This window comes from Miscanthus floridulus, chromosome 18 (genome assembly GCF_019320115.1).
Source record: "Miscanthus floridulus cultivar M001 chromosome 18, ASM1932011v1, whole genome shotgun sequence".
Lineage (NCBI taxonomy): Eukaryota > Viridiplantae > Streptophyta > Magnoliopsida > Poales > Poaceae > Miscanthus > Miscanthus floridulus.
This window is the reverse complement of record NC_089597.1, coordinates 30,646,393-30,670,518: the sequence shown is the minus strand read 5'-3', so window position 1 is coordinate 30,670,518 and position 24,126 is coordinate 30,646,393. Positions and strand designations below refer to the sequence as shown.

Sequence of the window (24,126 nt, the reverse complement as noted above, 5' to 3'; positions counted from 1 at the left end):
CCGGGCGGGGGCGAGGTGGCGGGCGGCGGTCACGAGTGTCGAGTGGTGGCTAGGTTTTCCGACAGACCAACGCCTTCCCCCTTGAGGCTTTTACACGTGTGCCATTAAAAAAAGTGTGTAATTACAGTCATTAAAAAAGTTAACCGCATACAGGTGCAGCTCTAAACTTTTTTGTCTTACATGTCATTCCGTCTATGTTCTGTTTGTTTTTCGTCGTTTGGTAGCCCTTACAGGTGGGACCGGCCAGTGAAATTGTCCATGATGCCCTTGGACGGTGGCCGGAAATTGTCCAGTCCGGCCATCCCCGAGCGCCCCCGAGCAGGCCGGTGACCATCCAAGAATCCCAAGAACCCAGATCGCCATGGCCATGGCACCGGAGCCCTTCTTCTTCACTCCGCCGCCCGCGCCGCGGCACCTCGCCGAGCTCCGCATCGACCCCACGCACTACGCTATCGCCTTCTCCGCGCCCTGCGCCGCTGCCTCCTCCCGGCCTCCTCCGTGCGCAAGAGGATGCTGCTCGAGCTGCCCCCCTTCGACCCCGCGCCGAACACACCGTCGCCTCCGCCGACGCCCCCGCCCACGCCCACCACACCGACGTCGTCGCGCGCCGCGGAGTTCTCGTTCGAGCTGTGACTCCGTCCGCGCCACCCGACCTCCGCGGGGAACATGTTCGCGTTCGCCGAGAACGCGACGGGGATGCGGGGGGGGGGGCTCCTCGGCCAGCAGCGCGGGGAACATGTTCGCGTTCTTGGCCGCGTCGGAACGGCCCGACACGCCCACGGGTCCCACCTCTAGGGGCGGCTTCGTGTTCGCGGCTTCGCCGGAGGGGCCACTGACGCCCACCTCCAGGGGCTCCAACACCAGCAGCCTCACGTTCTTGGCTTTGCCGAAGCAGCCGCTGACGCCCATGGGATCCACTGCCAGCGGCTGCGAGGCGTCCTTGATGCCCACCAGCAGCGGCACAGCCGCGTCCCTCCACTCCACGAAGACGACGCACACGGGCGCCACCGGAAGCGTCAGGTTCGAATTCTTCCCTTCGTCGGGGCCAGCGTGCGCGAAACTAGGCTCTCCATCTTCCGCGGTGGACAAGGAGACGACGCTCCCCCCCCCGTGGGCCTCGGAACGCCGTCGTTCGTCTTCTCGGCGTCGCGATCGCTGCCTCCGCCGCGGAGTGGGAGCAGGAAGCGGCCGCGGCCCAACCTCCACATCGAGACGAACCCTCGTCGCATGAGTCCGCGACACTGGGAGGAAGATACGCCGCCGCCGCAACAGCAGCAGCTCACCCCGTCGCCGCAGAAGCTCGCCAACACGAACTCCACCGTCAACCCCGGGCGCGCGCGGGCGAGCTCGGCCCCGGCCGGCCGCCGCGGGCGTGGGGGAGCTCCGCCCCAGCCGCACGCACGAGAAGAGAGATCGAGTTTGAGAGAGAGAGGATAGGGATGAGAAGGGTATTATGGACGTTTTGACTGACCTGACCCACTTGTTAGGACTCCCAAACGATGAAAAACGAACAGAATACGGATGGAATGGCTTGGAGGGCAAAGAGTTCAGAACGGTGGCACTCATGGAAGCCCAACTTTTTTAATAAATTATGTGTAATTATAAACTTTTTTAATGGCATACAGGTAAAAACCTCTTCGGCCTTCGGGGAATCGATGGCGCACGACTCGGCCGCCCGGGGGCGTGGTCGAGGGAAGTGCTGGCTGCTGGGCCGTTGGGGGTCTAGACTAGTGGGAAGAAGCTTGGCAGCATGTCACTACTTGGTCCGTACTGAAGATGTTACGGTGCGTTAATTAAAGTTTAGTTTGATTGAAGGATTTTTTTTTTCTTTTTCTTTTCGGATTCGAACAATATGACCCATCATGCAAAGGTGTTGAAACAGACAATCTGGCAAAGCACCTTCCTTTCGCAAGTACTGGTCTGTTCAGGGAGTAGATTGTAGAAGCGAGCCTGAACTGCGCTGAATCACCGAAGGATGCAAGCTCATTTGTCGCCGATTTTATTTTCTATTGGATGGTGATCTTTCTTTATTTATCTTTGATGCATTTCTCTGCCCGGAATCTTTTAAATTAGGATCGGTCCTGTCCTGTTCTGCTTACCATGGCTTGGCTTGTTGGTTGCTGATTCCGTCGAAAGTCCAACGAGAACGTTCAACCAGTTATTATACTCCTACAACAGTCCTAGAAGATTTTTATCCAGTGTGTTGTGCTCGTTGACCAAGAGTATCGGCATGAAAGATACTCTACGCACCGTTGCTAAAGCCATTGGCTGCGCTCCAACTCCCCAATATTTTTTCAATATAGCCCCTTTTTAAAAAAAATCACGTTTAGACCCTTAGGCGACGTAAACTCAACTTTGGACCCAGATTCACGGCGCCGAGGTAACACTTGTCGGCGCCACGACTCATGACGCCGAGGTGCGTGGTCCTCATTTGCGTGGAAGATGATCTGGCGCTTACGCGGCGCCACAGATCTCGGCGCCGAGGTATTAAATGAAAACATCCGGGTTCCTTCCTTTCCCGCTCGCTCCCTCTCATTCTATCACTGTGTTCCACAGTCGGCGCGTGCGCCACCGCCCTCTCCCGCTGCCGGCCGCGCCACCTCCCTCGCCAGCGCCTCCTCCCCTCGCCGTCCGTGCCACCGGCCGCGCCATCTACTGCGCCCCTCCCCATCCATCGCTCCCCCGGCCGCCCTCGTTGCCTGAAAGCTCTAGTTTGGTTTTGGTGAATTGATGAAACCCTAAGTGCTAACCTAGTTTATCAAAGTGATTATAAGATAGGTAGCACTACTCCAAGTGGTGAAGCAAATGAAGATCATGACTTGATAATAGTGATGCCATGGTGATGATCAAGTGCTTGGACTTGGAAAAGAAGTAAGAGAAAAACAAAAAACTCAAGGCAAAGGTAAAATTGATAGAAGCTTTTCGGTTTAGTGATCGAGACACTTAGCGAGTGTGATCACATTTAGGATCGATAGTCGTACTATTAAGAGGGGTGAAACTCGTATCGAAATGCGGTTATCAAAGTGCCACCAGATGCTCTAACTCATTGTAAATGCATTTAGGATCTAGTGGAGTTCTAACACCCTTGAAAACATTTGTGAAAAATATGCTAACACATGTGCACAAGGTGATACACTTGGTGGTTGGCACATTTGAGCAAGGGTAAAGAAGATAGAGTTGAAAAGGAGTTAGTCGCGTTGGTCACAGAGTGCCACACCGGACACGTCCGGAATATGGACCGGACGCTTCGAATATTTAGACCCGAGGTGAGCGACTAAGTGAAAGTGACCGGACTCTGGCTTAGTAGAGTGACCGGATGCTGACGAGTTACTGTTCAGCTTCAGGTCAAAGTGATTTAGCCCGAAGCAGAATTGCAGAGAGCGACCGGACGGTGTGAACCAGCAAGTCTCGGGTTTTCAGCACAATAATTGATTGGACGCTGGGAGCGTCCGGTCCGGTGTGACCGAACGCATCCGGTCGGCCCAGAGCGGCTCTAGGAGCTCTCTAGACTCGACCGAGCGCTGCGTCTCCTGCGTCCGGTCAGCCCAAAACAGCTCTGGGAGCTCTCTGGACTCGACCGGACGCTGCGTCTCCCGTGTCCGGTCGTTTTCTAACAGCGCGTCCGATCACGTAGTATTAGCCGTTGGGCGTAACTGGCTAAATAATTTGAAAGGGACACATGGCGGTCAGGCAGCGACCGGACACGTCGGGTCACCACATCGGACGCGTCCGGTCACCACACCGGACGCGTCCAATGCACACAACCTACGCGTCTGGTCGTCCCACAGTCAGCCTAATAATTGAGCCAACGGCTCTATTATTTGGGGGTGTCTATAAATATCGTTTGGCCGGCTCTAGCTTACTCTCTTGGCCATTTGCATTGACATAACAACCTTGTGAGCTTAGCCAAAGCCATCCCACTCATCTCCATCATTGATTCATCATCTTTGTGAGATTGGGAGTGAATCCAAGTGTATTGCTTGAGTGTTTGCATCTAGCAGCACTTGGTGTTCGTGTTTCGCTACGGGATTCACTTGTTACTCTTGGTGGTTGTCGCCACCTAGATGGCTTGGAGCAGTGAGGATCATCGAACGGAGGTTGGTGATTGTCTCCGGCTCTGATCGCGGTGATTGTGAGGGGTTCTTGACCTTTTCCCTGCGGAGAGCCAAAAGGTACTCTAATAAATTGCTCATGGCTTGTGTGATCCTCATCTTATGTTGGTTGTGCGGCACCCTATTGAGGGTTTGGCGTGTGATACCAATTAGCGTATGAACCTCCAAGTGAGTGAATCGCCATAACGAGGACTAGCTTGCCGGTAAGCAAGTGAACCTCGGTAAAAAATCATTGTGTCATCATTTGATTCTAAGGTGATCGGTCTTCATTGGTATTCATTCTTGTGATTGATTGGTTTATTCCTCGACTCGGCGGTATAACCATCTTGCTCTCTCTCTCTCTCTCTCTCTCTCTCTCTCTCTCTCTCTCTTTACATTACCGCAAACTAGTTGTCAAGCTCTTTAGTGTAGCTAGTCGTGAGAGCTTGTTAGTTTGGTTTGTGTGGCTCTTTAGTTAGCCTTTGAGAGCACACTAGTCATTGTGTGGATAGAGACTATAGAAACTAGAATTGTGGTAGGTGGCTTGCATTTTTAGTATGCTAGTGCAACACTCGCTTCGCCTCATATTTGTCTAACTGGCTTGCTAAGTGTTGTTGTAGAAATTTTTAATAGGCTATTCATCCCCCTCTAGCCATTAGGACCTTTCAATTGGTATCGGAGCCATGGTCACCGTAATTTGAGGCTTAACAACCTTCGATGTCAAAATGGCTCAAATCAACAACACCAAGAAACCACCCCAATTTAATGGCACAAATTATTCATATTGAAAGTCGAAGATAACCACACATATCAAGTCAATCAATAGAAGGGTGTGGAAAGTGGTAGAAACCAAAATTGAGATTGCTGATCCAGAGAATCCCACCGCGGCTGAAGAAGTGCTTCTCCAAAACAATGACATTACTCTAAGTGCCATTCATGATGCAATTGATAAGAGAACATTTGAGCAAATGAAGAACATTAAGATGGCTCATGACGCTTGGAAGAAGTTGGAAGAATCATTCGAGGGTACCAAGGCAATGAAGGGTGCAAAAGCATACATTCTCAAGGAGAAATTTGTTAGCTTCAAGATGAAGGAAGATGAGAGTATGCTAGACATGTTCCATCCGATGGAAGTGCTTGTTAATGATCTCAAAGCACTTGGTGAGAAGGTGGAGGACAAGGACTTCTCTCATAAGTTCTTGAAATGCTTACCCATAAGATTTGGCATGTTGGTCACATTACTAGTGAGGACCGGTTTGGACACAATGACACCAAACCAAATCTTGGGAGATATCATGACCAATGATGCTTATAGAGATGATGATGAGAAGGAAGAAAAGAGGGAGAAGAAGGATGACAAGAAGAAGAGTGTGTCATTCAAGGCCACATCATCCAAGGGCAAAGCAAAGCAAGAATCATCAAGTGAAGATGAAGACTTGAGCTTTGATGAGATGGATAATGAGAAGATGGCTCTCTTTGTCAAGAGATTTGGCAAGTTCATGATGAAGAAGGGCTACCATGCTAGAAGAAAGAAGTCTTCATCCAAGAACAAAGAAGAGTCAAGAAGATGCTTCAATTGCGGAAGCAAAGATCATCTTGTTGCTCAATACCCATACAATAGTGACAATGATGATGATAAGAAGAACAAGAAGGAAAAGAAAGAGAAGAAGGACAAGATGACCTTCAAGAAGAAGAAGAAGGGTGGTTCATATATGGTCACTTGGGATAGTGTCACACCCGGTTTTAAAGACAAAACCAGATACACACTATATGTGAGCCCAGAAAGTCAAATCTCACATATAGCCACAAATAAGGGTAATATCAAGAGACAATACTTATTACATAACGTATTAGTAAAAGAAATATAACCTTAGAGTAAAGACAGCGGAAAGACAACTCCGATCTTCAGGCGAAGACTCTAAATCCACAGGGACGACTGACTAGTTGACCACAAGCTTAACTCCTCCAGACTGGCAATCTGGTACCCATCCAGGATTTTTATCCAAGTATAGAAAAGTAAAGCAAGCGTAAGTACATGTCGTACTTAATAATTATATCATGGGGTTCATGAGGCTCAAAAGGCTGACACTGGTTTAACTGCGATTAGCCTTTGTTTAGCATAATTTTAGCAGTTGGTTGGCAACAAGTTTTATCCATAAGCCCATAAACACATGATCAGGTAAACATGAATAATGTATAGCATAAACAATTAATCATTAGTACCATTATCCATTAGTGACCATCTCTATTCCATAAGGGTCTAAGGCCGCTCGTGTCCGTTAGCACGACTGTTATAACAGTTTTACACTCTGCAGAGGTTGTACACTTTCACTGTGAGTCGTGATTTACCCTTTCACCCGAGGTGATCAGCCTCTTGACCCACTACCAAGGAAGGTCGGCAGGGTTCACTATGAAGCCTTTCAAAGGTTCGTCCAACAAGTTAGGGCCGCTAGGCGTATGTGGCCCTTCTCTAGGAGTGGCACGCGTGGGCACGCAACACGGTACACACATCCTAGCAGAAAAGGAAACATACCCTTATGCGCCATAAAGGTAACCACTAACAAGCTAGAAAAGGTCCTCATACTGAGCTAAAGCCAGAGCCATATAGCCCTCACAATTGTACTGTAAGTCCCGGATGATCGCTTACAGATAAGTCCTTAGGGAGAGGAATCTGAAGCATTTAGAAAGTAGCTAAACACTCCAGCCCTTGTTTCCATGTTACTAAAAAGTCATGTTTTAATGTTTATTGCATATATCATTAGTCAAGTTATAAGATCATGGTTTTGATTAAGCACTAGCAAGAACTACCCCATGCAATAACCCAAAGGTATCAAGGTACAAGATATCAAATATCTAGGACATCCTTATTGGCAACAAGGTAGACACATGCAATATGAATTAAGTGATTAAAGGTGAATAGGTAACAAGGATGGTCCCATGCTATGCTTGCCTTAACTTGCTTTTCCCCCAAAGCAATACGCTCAAAAGCCTTTAGTATTCAACTTTCAATCTTCTGCTTCCAATTCTCAGCTTCTAGTCTTCAGAGAACAGTTTCTTAATCACCACGTAAACCTCACCGATTGACTGAACCATATATCACCACACAAATATCCATACATGGCATACAAATAAGAATATATGAGAATAGTACATCAACCAATAAAATAAGCAAAACGGCGTATCGCTACGAACACACAAACGCAAAAGACACGCTATATGCGATTCAATGAAAAAGCGACTATCGAAGCAACGAAAAATAAAACCTATCCATTTAACTTATTTTAACTGTAGAAACACATGTAAATATTCTCATTAATCAACTTGATTCATTGCTTAAGAAAGAGCGTAGTATAAAACCTATATTGACTTTATATTCCGAAAACGATGCAAGTGATAGTATTAATACAATTAACTTTTTAACTGTCAAAACACATTTGAGTAACATGAGAACCACTAACGCCACTGCGTAGAACACGCCGAAACAAAAGTAACGCGACAAGAACGGCTCGATGCTACGGTTATGAAAACACAAGAGACACTAAGAAAGGAGCTATGGTTAAAAGAAAACCACTATCAAAAGATTTATATTATATTATAAAAGAAACAACTACGAGCTTATTTTAGGTTAGCTAAGAAAAACTATACGAGCAATATTGATTTAGATTAATCACAACATATTTAGTTTTAAAAGTCGAGTTAAAGCTAATCATGTATTATTTATAAATATTATCACATAATTTATTAAACAAATTAAACTTTACCTTCGCAAAGGAATTAAGCATATGACAGCATCTACTCGTACTTATCACATATGTATCTTGTTCAAATAATCAAATTATATTCTAGAAACACTTTTAAGTTAACAATTAATCATATTAACTTTTAGGTATAAATTATCAAAGTTAAGCACCTATATTTCTTTTAATTCCAAACTAGTGTGCAAATATACTAATCAATTTAATATTTATCTATATATGGAAAAACATGTGACATGAAAAACATTGCCCCTAACATATAAGTTCACGTCATCACGAACCAAACGCAACTTAAACGGTGCAAAACAGAATTAGAACTTAAATTGCTTTTAATGAAAAAGTTATTGAATAATACTTAATCAAATTAATATTTAACTTATAAATTTCCAATATGTGAGATACGTTAAACATCGCTGCTAACATGTATCACACACTGTGATGAAACTCGTGCAATCGAATCGAAATTAAAAACCTAAATCGACTTTAATTAATTAGCGATTAATTAATTATATACACAATTAATATTTTAATAAAATAAATTCATAAACATGTGACATATAAACTAATAACTCTACTGCATAGATCTCGATGACACGAAACTAACGCAACTGGAACGAACTGAAACGGAGCTAAAACGATTAAACGGCGGGAATTAACAGCGGATGGCAAAATCGTAATTACTCTCATCTTCTACCTTGGGCTTCATTCATCTTCACGAACGTGGTTCTGGCCATGAAGATGGCCTGCTACTGCTCACGCACTGGGCGGGGAGGGGGCTCGGCTAGGGCTTGCTGGCCAGCCAGCGGCGCAGCACTGGGACAGGGGCAGCGTAGGTCCACGGCAGCGCGGGATGGGCTGGGCCCGCTCGGCATGCGCCAAGGCGGCGGCGCAAGGCGCTCCTGCACGGCCTGAAGGCCGGCGGCGGCCCTGCTCGACTGTGAGCAGGCGCACATGCGCGCGATGGGCGGTGGCACGGGAGTCGTGGGGCGTAGGGCGCTCGGCCCAGGCTGCGATGGTGGATGGCCGGAGAACTCGAACAGGGCTGGCCATGGTGTTCCTCACCGGAAAACTTCACCGGAAACAAAGAAACAAATAGGAAACGGTCAAACGGTGATAGATTCGATAAAAAGAATACACTACGGTGTAGAGGACGATGAGATCTACCTTGTGGTGGTGGTGGTTTTCATCGGAACGCGACGGTTTGGCCGGAAAGCTCACCGAAGAGTTCGCCGGAAACCTAGCTGTGGAGAACTTCAGCGTCCGATCTGCGGGGCTACGAGTGGCGGCTCAAAAAACGGGCTATACTTTCAGAATCAACGCGTCGAGGGCTACGCCGGCATATATATATATACGCAGGGTTTGGAGATTTTGAAAATCCGAGATATTTTAGGAAATAATTGATTTTCGGAATTAAAATAATTACAGAAAATCAGAAATTACTATTTAGGCTCCGAAAAATATCTCTGAGCTCCGAAAAATACTAGAAAATTTCCTAGGGATAGATGGAAAAATAAGGAACACAACCAAAGTGGTTTAGCTCCCGGAAAAGACTTTTGGATTGATCGAGGAAAAAGACAGCTCCAAGAAATAGGAATTTAATCCCGAAAAAGATCAGAATGATTCCCGGAAAGAGAGACATCGTTCTAACGCGTCTTAAAACCTTTTCCAAGCCTTTGAATTTTGAAAACAAAGCATCTTATCTAACTTTTGTTTTTGCAAGTTTTCAAATTCTTTTTAAACCACCACTTGAAAGCAATATTTTAAAGATTGAGATTTGAATTTATTTTCCAAACCACTCATCACAAAAGTATCAATGCAACAGCATGTATGCGCAAACATGTTGCTACCCTTATGTTGGATTTTAATTTAAAGAAAATTTTCTTTTACCTATGTTTTTATGAGCACAAAACAATTAACAGAAATCATTTTACTCTTTTTAGAAAGTAGCTAATTTTAGGGTGTTACAGATAGTGATGCTTCCTCAAGTGATGATGACAAGACCACCAAGAAGAAGGCACTTGCAAGCATTGCTATCAATGAGAAGCATTCTCTCTTCGACACTCCATCATGCTTCATGGCTAAGGCCACTAAGGTACAAACTTATGATGATGGAAGTGATGAGGAACATGATAATGAAAATAAAAGTGATAGTGATGATGATGAACCAACTAAGGATGAATTACTTGACATGCTAGTTGATGCTACAGAACACTTCGACATTAAAAGAAGGGAATGCAAAAGCTTGTGTAAGGAACTAAAAGCCCTTAAGCAAGCCTTTGATGAGCTCAATGCATCTCATGAGAGGCTAGAGGAAGCCCATGAGAAGCTTGGCAAGGCTCACAAGAAGCTTGAAAAAGCTCATTCCTCTTTGCTTGATGAGCAAAATAAGAAAAAGTATGTTGAGACATGTAATGTAGGCTTAACTCGTGACTTAATTGATGAATCATTATATAAGCCTATCATTGTTGCTCTCACTAACCCTTCTTGTAGCACTTCTACTTCCACCTCATCTAGTAGTGATGGTTTCACTTATGATGCTTCATTAATGGTTGAGAATGAGACCCTCAAGAAGGAGGTCAATGAGCTCACTCACACCTTGGCTAAGGCCTATGGTGGTGAGTATCGCTTTGCTTATATGCTTGAGTAGCCAAAGAGCTTCTCTCTACAAAGAGGGATTGGGCTATACCTCCAAGAAAGGCAAGGCGGCATTCGCTTCTCACAAGACTAGTTTTGTGAAGAACAATGGTCGGTTTTGCACTAGTTGCAAGCAAGTTGGTCATAAAGAGCATGAATGCAAGAACAAGAGCAAAAAATGCTAATGTATCCTCAATTAAGATTAATTCTTTCTACGTGCTTACCAAGGGTGCAAATGGTGTAATGGCTAAGTTTATTGGTACACCATGGATGAGCTCAAAGAAGAAAGCCATTTGGGTGTCAAAGAGCTTGGTCACTAACCTTCAAGGACCCAAGCAAGTTTAGATACCTAAAAAGAATTGTTCTTCTTTTATAGGTCAATTACAAAGCCAGAGGAAGGCATTGGGTTCTTGATAGTGGGTGCACTCAACACATGACCGGTGATGCAAGAATGTTCAACTCAATCAATACCAATGGCAATGATGGTTATGATAGTATCACATTTGGTGATAATGGCAAAGACAAGGTCAAAGGGCTTCGTAAGATTGCAATATCCAATAACATGAGCATATCTAATGTGTTGCTAGTAGAGAGCTTAAACTTCAATTTGCTATCCGTAGCTCAATTGTGTGATCTTGGATTCAAATGTATATTTGGGGTAGTTGATGTAGAGATAATAAGTGTAGATGGCTCTAACTTGATCTTCAAGGGCTTTAGATATGAGAATCTATACTTGGTTGATTTCAATGCTAGTGAAGCTCAACTATCTACATATTTGTTCACTAAGTCTAGCATGGGTTGGTTATGGCATAGAAGGCTTGGTCATGTTGGAATGAAACAATTGAATAGATTGGTTAAGCATGACTTGGTTAAAGGCTTGAAAGATATAGTGTTTGAAAAAGATAAGCTTTGTAGCCTTATCAAGCCGACAAACAAATTGGAAACACCCATCCTAAGAAAAGCTTGATGAGTACTAGTAAAGCATTTGAGTTATTGCATATGGATTTGTTTGGGCCAACACAATACACTAGCATCGATGGAAACAAATATGGCTTTGTGATAGTGGATGATTACACTAGATACACATGGGTATTCTTTCTAGTGGACAAGAGTGATGTATTTGTAGCATTCAAACCATTTATCAAGGGCATTCACAATGAGTTTGAAACAACCATCAAGAGAGTTAGAAGTAACAATGGTAGTGAATTCAAGAACACTAGAATTGATGAGTTGTGTGATGAATTTGGAATTAGACATCAATTCTCGGCCAAGTACACTCCACAATCAAATGGCCTTGTTGAGAGGAAGAATAGAACACCCATTGATATGGCAAGGTCTATGCTTAGTGAGTACAATGTGAGTCAATCTTTTTGGGCCAAAACTATCAAGACGGCTTGTTATTGTAGCAACCGCCTTTATTATCACCCATTGAAAGAAACGACACCATATGAGCTCTTGAATGGTAGAAAGCCTAACATTGTATATTTTTGGATTTTTGGTTGCAAATGCTATATCTTGAAGAAAGGCACTAGATTGGGCAAGTTTGACAAGAAATGTGATGAAGGATTCCTACTTGGTTATTCCACTACAAGCAAAGCATATAGAGTTTGGAATTTGGATAGTGGTACTCTTGAGGAAGTTCATGATGTTGAATTTGATAAAACAAAGGGTTCACAAGAAGAGAATGAGAACTTGAAAGATGTTAGAGGCATTCAACTTTCAAATGCCATGAAGAACATGGATGTTGGTGAATTGAGGCCTAGGCAAATGAATAATGATGAAGATGATCAAGTGCAAGTGCTCTCTAACTCAAATGTGCAAGATGATACAAATCAAGCTAGTACAAGTGGCTCTCATGATAGTGAACAAGATCAAGCGGCTAGTGCATCATCTCAACCCAATGATCAAGCAAGTGCAAGCAATTAAGTTCCAATACTCCAACCAACCAATATTACAAGGGATCATCCATTGGACACTATCATTGGTGATATTTCAAGAGGTGTGCAAACTAGATCAAGATTAGCTTTATCTTATGAGCATTTCTCATTTGTGTCATACATTGAACTAAAGAAGATAGATGAAGCATTGAAGGATGTTGATTGGGTGAATGCTATGCATGAAGAATTGAATAACTTCACAAGAAATCAAGTATGGAAATTGGTAGAAAGACCAAAGGGACACAATGTGATTAGAACCAAATGGGTCTTTAGAAACAAGCAAGATCAAGATAGGATAGTAGTAAGGAATAAATCAAGATTGGTAGCACAAGGATATACACCAGTTGAAGGTCTTGACTTTGGAGAAACATATACCCCGGTTGCTAGATTGGAAGCAATTAGAATCTTATTAGCCTATGCTTGTGCCCACAACATCAATCACTATCAAACAGATGTCAAGAGTGCATTTCTCAATGGTTACATCAATGAAGAAGTATATATTGAATAACCTCCTGGTTTTGAAGATGACAAGAAGCCCAACCATGTGTACAAGTTGAATAAGGCATTGTATGGCTTGAAGCAAGCACCTAGAGTATGGTATGAGAGATTGAGGGACTTCCTACTCTCTAAAGGGTTCATGATGGGCAAGGTTGACACCACTCTTTTCATCAACAAGATTAGCAAAGACTTATTTGTGTTGCAAATCTATATTGATGACATCATATTTGGATCAACCAATCAAGACTTTTGTGAAGAGTTTGGAAAAATTATGGCTAATGAGTTTGAAATATCCATGATTGGAGAGTTAAGTTACTCCCTTGGTCTTCAAATCAAGCAATTGAAGAATGGTACATTTGTGAGTCAAGGCAAGTACGTCAAAGACATGCTCAAGAAGTTTGGCATGAGTGATAGCAAAGCCACTAGTACACTAATGGGAACAAATGGCAACTTGGATTGTGATGCAAGTGGCAATATGGTGGATCAAAAATTATATCGGTCTATGATTGGAAGCCTACTCTATGTGATCGCATCAAGGCCAGATGTCATGTTTAGTGTATGCATGTGTGCAAGATTTCAAGCCTCACCAAGAGAAAGTCATTTGAAGGCTACAAAGAGAATATTGAGGTACTTGAAGCATACACAAAATGTTGGTTTGTGGTATCCCAAAGGAGCAAAGTTTGAGCTAGTTGGTTACTCCGACTCAGATTATGCGGGATGCAAGGTTGAAAGGAAGAACACCTCGGGCACATGTCAATTGTTGGGAAGATCACTTGTTTCATGGTCATCAAATAAGAAAAATAGTGTTGCATTATCAACCGCCGAAGCCGAATACATATCCACCGGTAGTTGTTGTGCACAAATACTTTGGATGAAGGTCACCTTGAGTGACTTTGGAATCAAGTTCAAGAAAGTGCCATTGCTATGTGACAATGAGAGTGCAATCAAGTTAACCAACAATCCGGTTCAACATTCAAGAACAAAGCACATTAATGTCCGCCACCATTTTATAAGAGATCACCAACAAAAAGGGGACATTTGCATTGAGAGTGTAGGCACCGAAGATCAACTTGCTGATATATTCACCAAGCCATTAGATGAGAAAAGGTTTTGCAAGCTAAGGAATGAGTTGAACATATTGGATTTCTCAAATATGTGTTGATGCACTCCCCACTTATATGGCATGTCTCTCCTTCAAGCAATCCACGGTAAAAGTAGATTGGCATGGCATACATTCTTACTAAGGACATGTTTAGTGCATCTAGTGATCTTTCACATTTGATAGTCTCATTCATGAAAATCAAATGATTTTGATGTTTATATGGCACCACTATTGCTTCTATACTTAATTTGGTCTAGTGGTAGCATATGACATGTTTGTGGGCTTGTAAACCTAGTGTTTGATCTAGAAAATGAGGTATAAGTGTTTAACTCAACATGGTACAAGATAACCCTTATTTGGAGGTGTGAAAAAGCTTGTCCTTGGATCAAACCGAGTTAAATATCTTTGGCAAGTATTCTAGATTGAACCAAATTTGGGAAAATAATCCTCACCCCATTGATTGACATTGATAATCTCAACCTATCTACATTTTGAACCTTTGTGGTTATTGATGACGAAGGGGGAGAGATAGTGTACAAAGATAGTGAGAAGATAACAAAGGGGGAGAAATTGACATAGGAGGAGAGATATGACAAAGGAAGGGGATTAATTAAAATTTTAAGCACACAAGTAGGGGGAGCAAGCTCATAAACTTAGTTGATGCATTTGAATGTGCATTTCATATGTTTACTTGCATGGCACAAGTTTTAAATTTCAATATCCATGCTTGTGTGGTATATGCTAGTTGTAGGTTTGAATGATAAAATGAAAAACTAGCATGCATAGGTTAAGTAACTAGACTCATGCACATATTATGAAAACTAGACCCTTACTTCTAATGTTGATCTCATGGGGTATTCTAGTTTTTGTGTATGTCTAGTTACTAATGGTGCTAAGGATAGTATATTGGTGCACACCGATTAGTATCATGCTTCAAATGTCCATCTTTTATACCTTAGTATCATTTGGTAGACATTGTCTCCTATATTTCCTATCTAAGCATATGTGCAAGCTGCAATCCAAACTCTTAGCACATATGTAGGGGGAGCAATTGCTATCATTTGGGATTCATGAAACTTGTCCATATCCTTTTACACATGGTAAATATGCTTGGGCAAGCAACATGGATTCAATTTAATTTCAATTCATATCTTTGTGTAAGGGTTGTCATCAATTACCAAAAAGGGGGAGATTGAAAGCTCAAGTTTGGTTTTGGTGAATTGATGAAACCCTAAGTGCTAACCTAGTTTATCAATGTGATTATGAGATTGGTAGCACTACTCCAAGTGGTGAAGCAAATGAAGATCATGACTTGATGATGGTGATGCCATGGTGATGATCAAGTGCTTGGACTTGGAAAAGAAGTAAGAGAAAAACAAAAATCTCAAGGCAAAGGTGAAATTGATAGGAGCTTTTCGGTTTAGTGATCGAGACACTTAGCGACTATGATCACATTTAGGATCGATAGATGTACTATTAAGAGGGGTGAAACTCATATCGAAATGCGGTTATCAAAGTGCCACTACATGCTCGAACTCATTGCATATGCATTTAGGATCTCGTGGAGTTCTAACACCCTTGAAAACATTTGTGAAAATATGCTAACACATGTGCACAAGGTGATACACTTGGTGGTTAGCACATTTGAGCAAGGGTAAAGAAGATAGAGTTGAAAAGGAGTTAGTCGTGCTCCACACCGGACACGTCCGGAATATGGACCGGGCGCGTCTGATATTTGGACCCGAGGTGAGCGACTAAGTGAAAGTGACCGGACTCTGGCTCAGTGGAGTGACCGAACACTGATGAGTTACTGTTCAGCATTAGGTCAAAGTGATTTAGCCCAAAGTAGAATTGCAGAGAGCGACCGGACGCCACACCGGATGTGGCTCTAGGAGCTCTCTGGACTCGACCGGACGCTGCGTCTCCCATGTCCGGTCATTTTCTAACGGCGCGTCCGATCATGTAGTATTAGCAATTGGGCGCGAATGGCCAAACAATTTGAAAGGGACACGTAGCGGTCAGGCTGTGACCAGACACAGCGACTGGACACGTTTGGTCACCACATCGGACGCGTCCGTTGCACACGACCTACGCGTCCGGTCGTCCCGCAGTCAGCCCAATAATTGAGCCAACAGCTCTATTGTTTGGGGTGTCTATAAATATAGTTTGGCCGGCTCTAGCTCACTCTCTTGGCCATTTGCAATGACATAGCAACCTTGTGAGCTTAGACAAAGCCCTCCCACTCATCTCCATCATTGATTCATCATCTTTGTGAGATTGGGAGTGAATCCGACCTTTCCCTGGCAGAGAGCCAAAAGATACTCTAGTAAATTGCTCGTGGCTTGTGTGATCCTTATCTTGTGTTGATTGTGCGGCACCCTATTAAGGGTTTGGCATGTGATGCCAATTAGTGCGTGAACATCCAAGTGAGTGAATCGCCACAACGAGGACTAGCTTGCTGGCAAGCAAGTGAACCTCGGTAAAAAATCATTATGTCATCATTTGATTCTGAGGTGATTGGTCTTCATTCCTGTGATTGATTAGTTCATTCCTTGACTCGGTGGTATAACCATCTTGCTCTCTCTCTTTACATTACCGCAAACTAGTTGTCAAGCTCTTTAGTGTAGCTAGTCGTGAGAGCTTGTTAGTTTGGTTTGTGTGGCTCTTTAGTTAGCCTTTGAGAGCACACTAGCCATTGTGTGGATAGAGACTATAGAAACTAGAATTGTGGTAGGTAGCTTGCATTTTTAGTAGGCTAGTGCAACACTCGCTTCGCCTCATATTTGTCTAACCGGTTTGCTAAGTATTGTTGTAGAAATTTTTAATAGGCTATTCACCCCCCTCTAGCCATTAGGACCTTTCATCACCCCATCCTCCTCCACGCATACCGGGGCAAGGGTGGCCCCCGCCTCTCCCCGGTGTACCGCCGGTCGGTGGACCACTGGCCACCGCGCCTGGCGCCGCCGCCCCCTCCCCCACTGGCCGCCCAGGAGGAGCCGTCGCCCCGCCCCTCCCCCCATCCCCTCGACCGACAGTGAGCAACTACACAGATATTTTTTATTTAAGTAATTTCATTTTTTAGTTGTCATAGTTTAGATAATATAGCTAGTTATTTAATTTAGTTCTATAGTGAGATAATTTATCTAGCTAATTTAGTTATTTTTAGTGATGTAATTTAGTTAGGTAATTTATTTAGTTTAGGTGACAATTTAGTTAGATAGGTAGTACTTGTAGTAAATGTAATTAGCAAATTTAGGTATATAGTTAGATAGATAGTTAGGTAGTTAGGTTCCTATTTATTTAGGTACACACTTAGATACTAATTTATGTATGTAATTTAGTTATACTCGTATTAGTTATATCCTTAGTAACTTGTGTGTTGTGCATACCAAATAGATGGACAACGTAGTCACCCTATATCATTGAGGGAGTGTGGAGGAAGATGAGTTTGGGAATGTCAGTTTTGTTGGAATGCAAAGGGTGCCAGTGATATTCGATGATCGACCATTGTTTTGTTAGTTGTTTGGTAGGGCTCGTGATGAGCTTAAATGCAATTCAAATAAAGATGACATCTTAGTTGAGGGGGTACTTCACCATGGCAGGTCAGGGACAATTTTTAGGCGGTTGGTCCCAATTGCATCAGAGGCTCAATGGGACAAATATGTCAAAACTGTCATGAAGAATGAGTTTCATTGTTTAGATTTGGTTGTGCGGAAGTTGTCCAATGATCCCACCCCTCATGAGTATTCACCCCTAATGGGCATTCACCCCCTCATGGGTTCTCGCTAGAACTGGAGAATCCAGCACCTTTTGACCCTCCGTTACCCAACTGCGAGGTGTATGTGGAAGATGTGGTTATGGTGCCTGATGCTCAATCCGCCCCGAATGAGGTTGGAATATGTGGCGATGTTGTTGTTGCTGCCCCTCAAGAGATCCCTTTGACCTAGAATCATCCAAGTAAGTGACGTAGTAACACTTTGGCTTTTCTTATTCTTCCTTCATTTCATTTCTTTCTCTCAATTCTATCCATATTGGTGCTTTAAATGCAGGAGACAATCCTGATAATGATGGTTGTCCTTCTGTGCCTCCATCAACCAATGTGGACCCAGGGTTTATAGCCTCTAACATTGTGGATGTTAATATTGAGGATGATGAGGAGCCTTATGGCACAGCAAGAGCCGTTGATTCTGATGATGACCACCCAGTTGTAGGTTTGAGCGAACAAGAAATGGAGCTCATCAGACGTTTGTGTCCTGATCATGATCCACTAGTTCATGAATTCAACGACCTCAATCATTCTCAAATTGGTTATGGAGAAGGAAGAGATGACGAGTTGCTAGAGGCTCCTGAGGCTGGTGACAATGTGGAAATTAAGAAGGGCATGGTCTTTAAGGACTTGCACACATTGAGAAGGTGGTTACAGGAATATTCTATGAGACGTAAAAGACCATTCAAGGTGAGACACTCCTATGTGGAGCACCGTTACACAGTGGTTTGCGAGTAGGATGATTGCAATTGGTGGGTCTATGCTCAAAAACAGAAGTCCACAGGGAAGTTCAAGATCACCAAAATTGTTAGTCCACACACCTGTGCCGAGAAAGATATAAAATAGAAGCATCGATAGTTGACCTCTACCCTCATTGCTAGAAGTCTGTACTCAATATTGAAGGGTTAGCCCAACTTGAAGGTCAGGACAATTATGGAGATGACTCATAAAATATTTCATTATGAGATAAAGTATGGGAAAGCATGGAGGGCAAAGCAACAGGCCTGGAAGATGATATATGGGGATTGGGAGGAGGGGTACGAGCAGTTGCCAGTAATGTTCAATGCAATGAAAGCAGCTAATCCAGGCATGCATTATGAGTACATCCCGAAGTCAAATGAATGGAAGGATGGGAGGCAGATATTCTTTCGTACATTCTGGTGCTTTCCCTAGTACGTTGAGGCCTTCAGGCACTGTTGTGTAGTGTTATCCATTAATGGTACTTTTTTGCTTGGCAAGTACATGGGCACACTATTGGTAGCCATTTCCTGTGACGTAGACAACGCATTGGTTCTTTTGGCTTTTGCTTTGGTGGAGAGGGAGAACAAAGATAGCTAGGGATAGTTCTTGCAGCTTGTTCGGATACATGTCATTGGACCTGGTAGGGAGGTTGGTGTCATATCTGATAGACACCAGGGCATACTCAATGCCGTACAGGAGCAGATTCCGGGGGTATGCACCTTTGCACCACCATTGGTGCACTCGGCACCTTGCCGAGAATTTACTTGGGAAGGATGGTACGAAGGACAACTTTCCTCTATTCGAGGAGGTTGCTCGCATGCTTGAGGTACTGTTCTTTAAGGAGATGTTAGAGCAGCTAATAATGGCAACAAATGCAGAAGGTAGGTAGTGGATGAGAGGATTGATGAGAGCCTTTGACGATGGTGGATGGAGGTATGAGTTTTAGACTAGCAACATGGCCGAGTCATTTAATAGTGTGCTTAAGGGTATACGTGCCATGCCCATCAATGCCATTGTATCATTCACCTTCTATAGGCTAGTTGCATGGTTCAATGAGAGACATGCTCAAGCAATGGCACTACAGAGGAATAATCAGGCATGGGCACCTAAACCTAGCATGCATCTTGAGAAGGCAAAGGAAAGGGCTCTCACACATGACATTGATTGTTTTGACCACAACACTGGCAAGTACCAGGTCACGAAAAGGGGTGGTACAACGTCTGATGGTGAGGTTTGGCCATCAAGGAGTTATATTGTGGTACTTGGTAATTTTTCATGCAGATGTGGGAGAACCAGGTAGTACCACTTTTCATGTTCTCATTATGTTGCAGCATCTCAGCATTGTAACTTTGCCTATGAGACCAAGATACCGTGGGAGTTTAGTGTTGATAGCCTTGTACTTACTTGGTCTCCCCGTTTCGAGCCTTACCTGGACGAGGGGTAGTGGCACCGTACACGGGTCCAAAATACATTGCGGATTCAGGTACACATGGGACAAACGTGGAACTAGGAAGAGGACGAGACACAAGATGGTCATGGACCAGGTTTCTGGTAGAATGAGGCGAGGGAGAGCAACCCCCTTTCTTACTGACCCCAAGCAGAACCAATGTGGCAAATGTGGCAGACTTGGGCACAACTCACATACATGCCATTGGCCGCTTAGTCAGGTGCATGTTACATTCTAGCTAATACTGTTGGTCAATAGTTAGTGCACTAATTGTTAAATTGTTTATTTCTATATGCATGATACTTTATTTGTTTTGCTATCTTATTATTTATTGACAACTGCTTGCTCTTTTTGTATAGGATGGAGCCGTTCCACCTCCTAGATCCATACTACGAGGAGAAGCACTGAGGACGACGCACCGCGGAGGGAGAGGTACTGACTGGAATTTTTTGTTGTGGCCTTTTATTTCTTTTATTTCTCATGCATTAAATAAAATAACTGCAATGGTTGCAGGAAATGGCCCCTCTTCGTCCTCGAACCCATGACAAGTTCGAGGAGATGCGATACGATGACATGTACATGCCTCTGCTACAGAGGGCTAGCCTGGATGTCGTATCGTATCAGGTTCGCCGTGGGTTGCTTGTTGTTGACGGTAGTTAACAACCATTATAAACCATCAATTAAACATGTATAAGGGCATAAATGTAATCACCAATGAAGGTTTAGGGGTTTAAACTAATGAATTCCATGAACTTTGGTGATTTCATGACTGCAGGAGGATTTATCCAGAAAACAGATCCTGAAACCCTAATTCATATTCTCCTCATGAGGATCAGAGCTAGCTATCAAGAGAAGATTAGTCCTCTGTAGGATTTAGTCTTATAATTACAAATAGTGAGATAGAGAGTGAGGGAAGAGTTTGGAGGAGATGTCGGCCTGTCGGTGCTCTCTCTACGGCTTGTAACTTGGTGGATTCAAGTTCTAATTGAGCTTGCTTCTGAGATTTCTCTGGTAATCAACTTCCGATTCAAGTAAGTATCTTGTTTATATTATTCTTTAGGTTCACGACTCTTTTGAGTGCTTTTTCCTGCACTAGAGGGAGTAGAGTATTAAACATAAGTGTAAGCATGGTGCTTAGATTTAGGTTAACCGTGGATGCACCCTGCATTCTAGATCGGTGGTAGATCGCGTGTGTGACATCAGTACTATATAGCATCGTACTATATAGCATCGTTGATCCTTTGTAGTCCACCTCCCGTCTATAGGCGCACGTAGCACGCGGTTGCGAAGGAAAGCATCCTCTGCTGGTGTCTTTCCTTAAGTAATGTTCCCAGTTGAATAGTAGAAGTCATAAGCTTACCCAAGTCAGAACTAGAGACCCTTAGTTATCCCCTCTACTCTCCTATTTATCCTAACCTTGTTGCTACTCCTAGTTAAATTAACCCTTAACCTAATCGTTACCCCTTGTTAAGTTAGACCGTAGTTAGTCTGACATGTTTCCCTATGGATACGATACTTGGAATACTTTTGGGTGAAAGCTACAGCGGTCTCCGTGTGCTTGTGGATTTATCTGTGTGCATTAAAATATATCAACACCTGTCATCAACCCCGCGGCGATCACAACTTTGGTTGATAGGTACACCCATTATCAATACTAATCATTTATTTTCCTGTTCTTTTTTTAGGTCCTTGATGTCCTCCTAACAATAGTACTCGTTCATTGCTTATGTAGGTGGAGGTTGGAAACTCATAGTTTCCACCTACCTTGTCGAGGGATGACTGTTACGCTTGAGGATACTCAGAAGTTCCTTGGTGTGAGTGTTAGAGTCCGTCCAGTTATCGGGCACTGTAGGCCTGATGGTTGGAGAGACAGAGTGGAGGCCTTCCTTGGGAGACCACTTCCTCTGGAGGCAATGGGTACCCGCACCATAGGGGTATCTATTAACTGGCTCAGGTGGAACTTTGCTCAATGTCCAGCAGGTGCAAACAAGGAGACAGTTACCTACTACTATAGGGCTTGGATCTTGCACTTGTTTAGGTGTGTTCTCTTCCTTGACGCGATGGGGGACACCTCGTCTTGGATGTACCTCCCATGCCTCACTGGCTGTGACACTGCAGGGGGTTACAGCTGGGCTTCCAGAGTGTTGATGTTCCTGTACCACCACCTCTGCGAGGTGTGTCGTTGAACTTCGTAGAGCGCGTCCAAAGGCGGGTTTGTCTACCTTCTCTAGCTTTGGATGTGGTCTCATCTACCAGTTGGCCGGCCCATAGTGCAACCTCCTCGTGATTGGTTCGCAATGAACAACCCTCGACACCGACCGACGGTTGCTCAACTTTGGGACCAGGTCAAAGTCCCCTTCAGCGGGACCGCACGTTCCTGCATCCAATACGCCAACGAGCTCGACACACTTAGGCCATTGATGGTGAGTTAAATGCATTTGTTATTGTCTACTACGTATCTAGGATAACTATTCTAACTTAGACCCTCAATGCCTTACTTTTGCAGGTTACTTGGGAGCCCTACAAGGACATAGAGGTGGTGCAGCTCGGAGTAAGCACCATGTGCAGCACGGACGAAGACTTGTACAAGATGAGGTGCCCGCTGATCTGCTTCTACACTGTTGAGTATCACCTTCCACATAGAGTTGTACGCCAGTTTGGCTTGAGTCAGGAGTGGCTAGTCGAGCCGTTCTCGACGTCCGTGGAGTTGCACAAGTAAGTGACATTTCGTGGCATTTACATAACTATTTTATATATTAGTTTCGTTTAAGACCAAATGCTTTATTGATGCCATAACTAATTACAATTGTTGTAGCCTGCACAAGATAGAACTCCAGTTGCATAAATCTCACCTTTGATTTTACTTTGTACATTTTCACTTTGATGTGAGGCCATGAAAACTCAACAAGATGTGCATCAGTATATTTGAGGGATCCATTTTCACTTTGATGTGAGGCCATGATATCTACATTTACTCTATACATTCTAGTGACACTGTGTCTATCCTTTCATTGTGAATATATCAACTGCCTCCAGAAATAAATGTATCCAGTCGTTTAAGATTACAATGACATATCTAGCTTAGTTTTCAGATAAATTCAGATTTAGACTCACATAAATAGTTCATCTAGTTCTGTATTATATAATTAAATCACCAATTGATTCATATAAATGTAAGTGTCAGGAGATGATATTTTTTCCTAAAATTGTATATCACAAGCAATGAACACTTTCTGGATTGATCATCAGAAACAGAAGAAGACGGTTGAGTTTGAGACGCTACACCATGAGCACATGGAAGTGTGGGATCAGCTTCATGACAACCTGTACGAAAACAACCAGCCACACACCAAATACAACTTCCGCACATACCTATCTTGGTACCGTGGTGTCACACGGACAAGGTTGAAAACTCAATGGACCTAAGCCGACTACGCCGACCTTAACTCTTCAGATGATGAAGACATGTCCTAGGACCTTGCGACGCGACAAGGGACACGTGTGGAGGCAGCACCTGTCTTAGACCGAATGGTAAATGATCTTTAAACTTTTCTGTACTACAATCACTATAATAACCATAAACAACAAATAGCGATATAATATTTGTTTTATTTTGCAGGGCAACGCGCTAAAGCAATCTGTGCTTGACATCGAACGGTTTCCAAGGACAGGCGTGGACGAGCACACACTCAACAGCTTTCTAGGAGTAAGTTGATGCCAACACAGTCACAATATTAGTATGTGTAGTGTTTTACCTTGCTTACTAATTGCAACTTTGCATGACAGAGGCTAACACATAGGCTGTGGCGTGTTACGTTTAGTCCAGGACCTCTGTACCCTTGTTTGGTAAATGTTCTCACATGCTATCACATGTGTTGTGGGTGTCGAATTATGTAATGCACTACTCCGTTAGGTTTTATTTGCAGTACGTGAACTCGTTTCACTAACTCCGGAATATTAACATGAATATTATAACTAGAAATAATGAAAACAACAACACAGTAAAAAGTCCAATACTAGGGCACAGTGAACAACACGATAATATTAGAAGTACATGCCGACAAATGAAATAATGCAGTACATGACCTAAGTACGTCCATACTTAAAGTGCATTACATGACAACACAATGAAAAGTCCAAGACTAAACAATATTG

General features: G+C 43.5%; 1 protein-coding gene and 1 pseudogene across 1 annotated transcript; both read left to right on the top strand.

Annotated features, from left to right (window-relative positions):
* The first annotated feature begins 295 nt into the window (after window positions 1–295).
* Window positions 296–1,437, top strand: LOC136523596 (uncharacterized; annotated as a pseudogene).
* A 20,771-nt stretch (window positions 1,438–22,208) lies between these two features.
* Window positions 22,209–23,397, top strand: LOC136523595 (serine/threonine-protein phosphatase 7 long form homolog). Its single transcript, XM_066517224.1, has 3 exons — window positions 22,209–22,394; window positions 22,478–22,686; window positions 23,208–23,397. The coding sequence occupies exons 1-3, from the start codon at window positions 22,209–22,211 to the stop codon at window positions 23,395–23,397; spliced, it is 585 nt and encodes a 194-aa protein (XP_066373321.1).
* The last annotated feature ends 729 nt before the right edge of the window (window positions 23,398–24,126 follow it).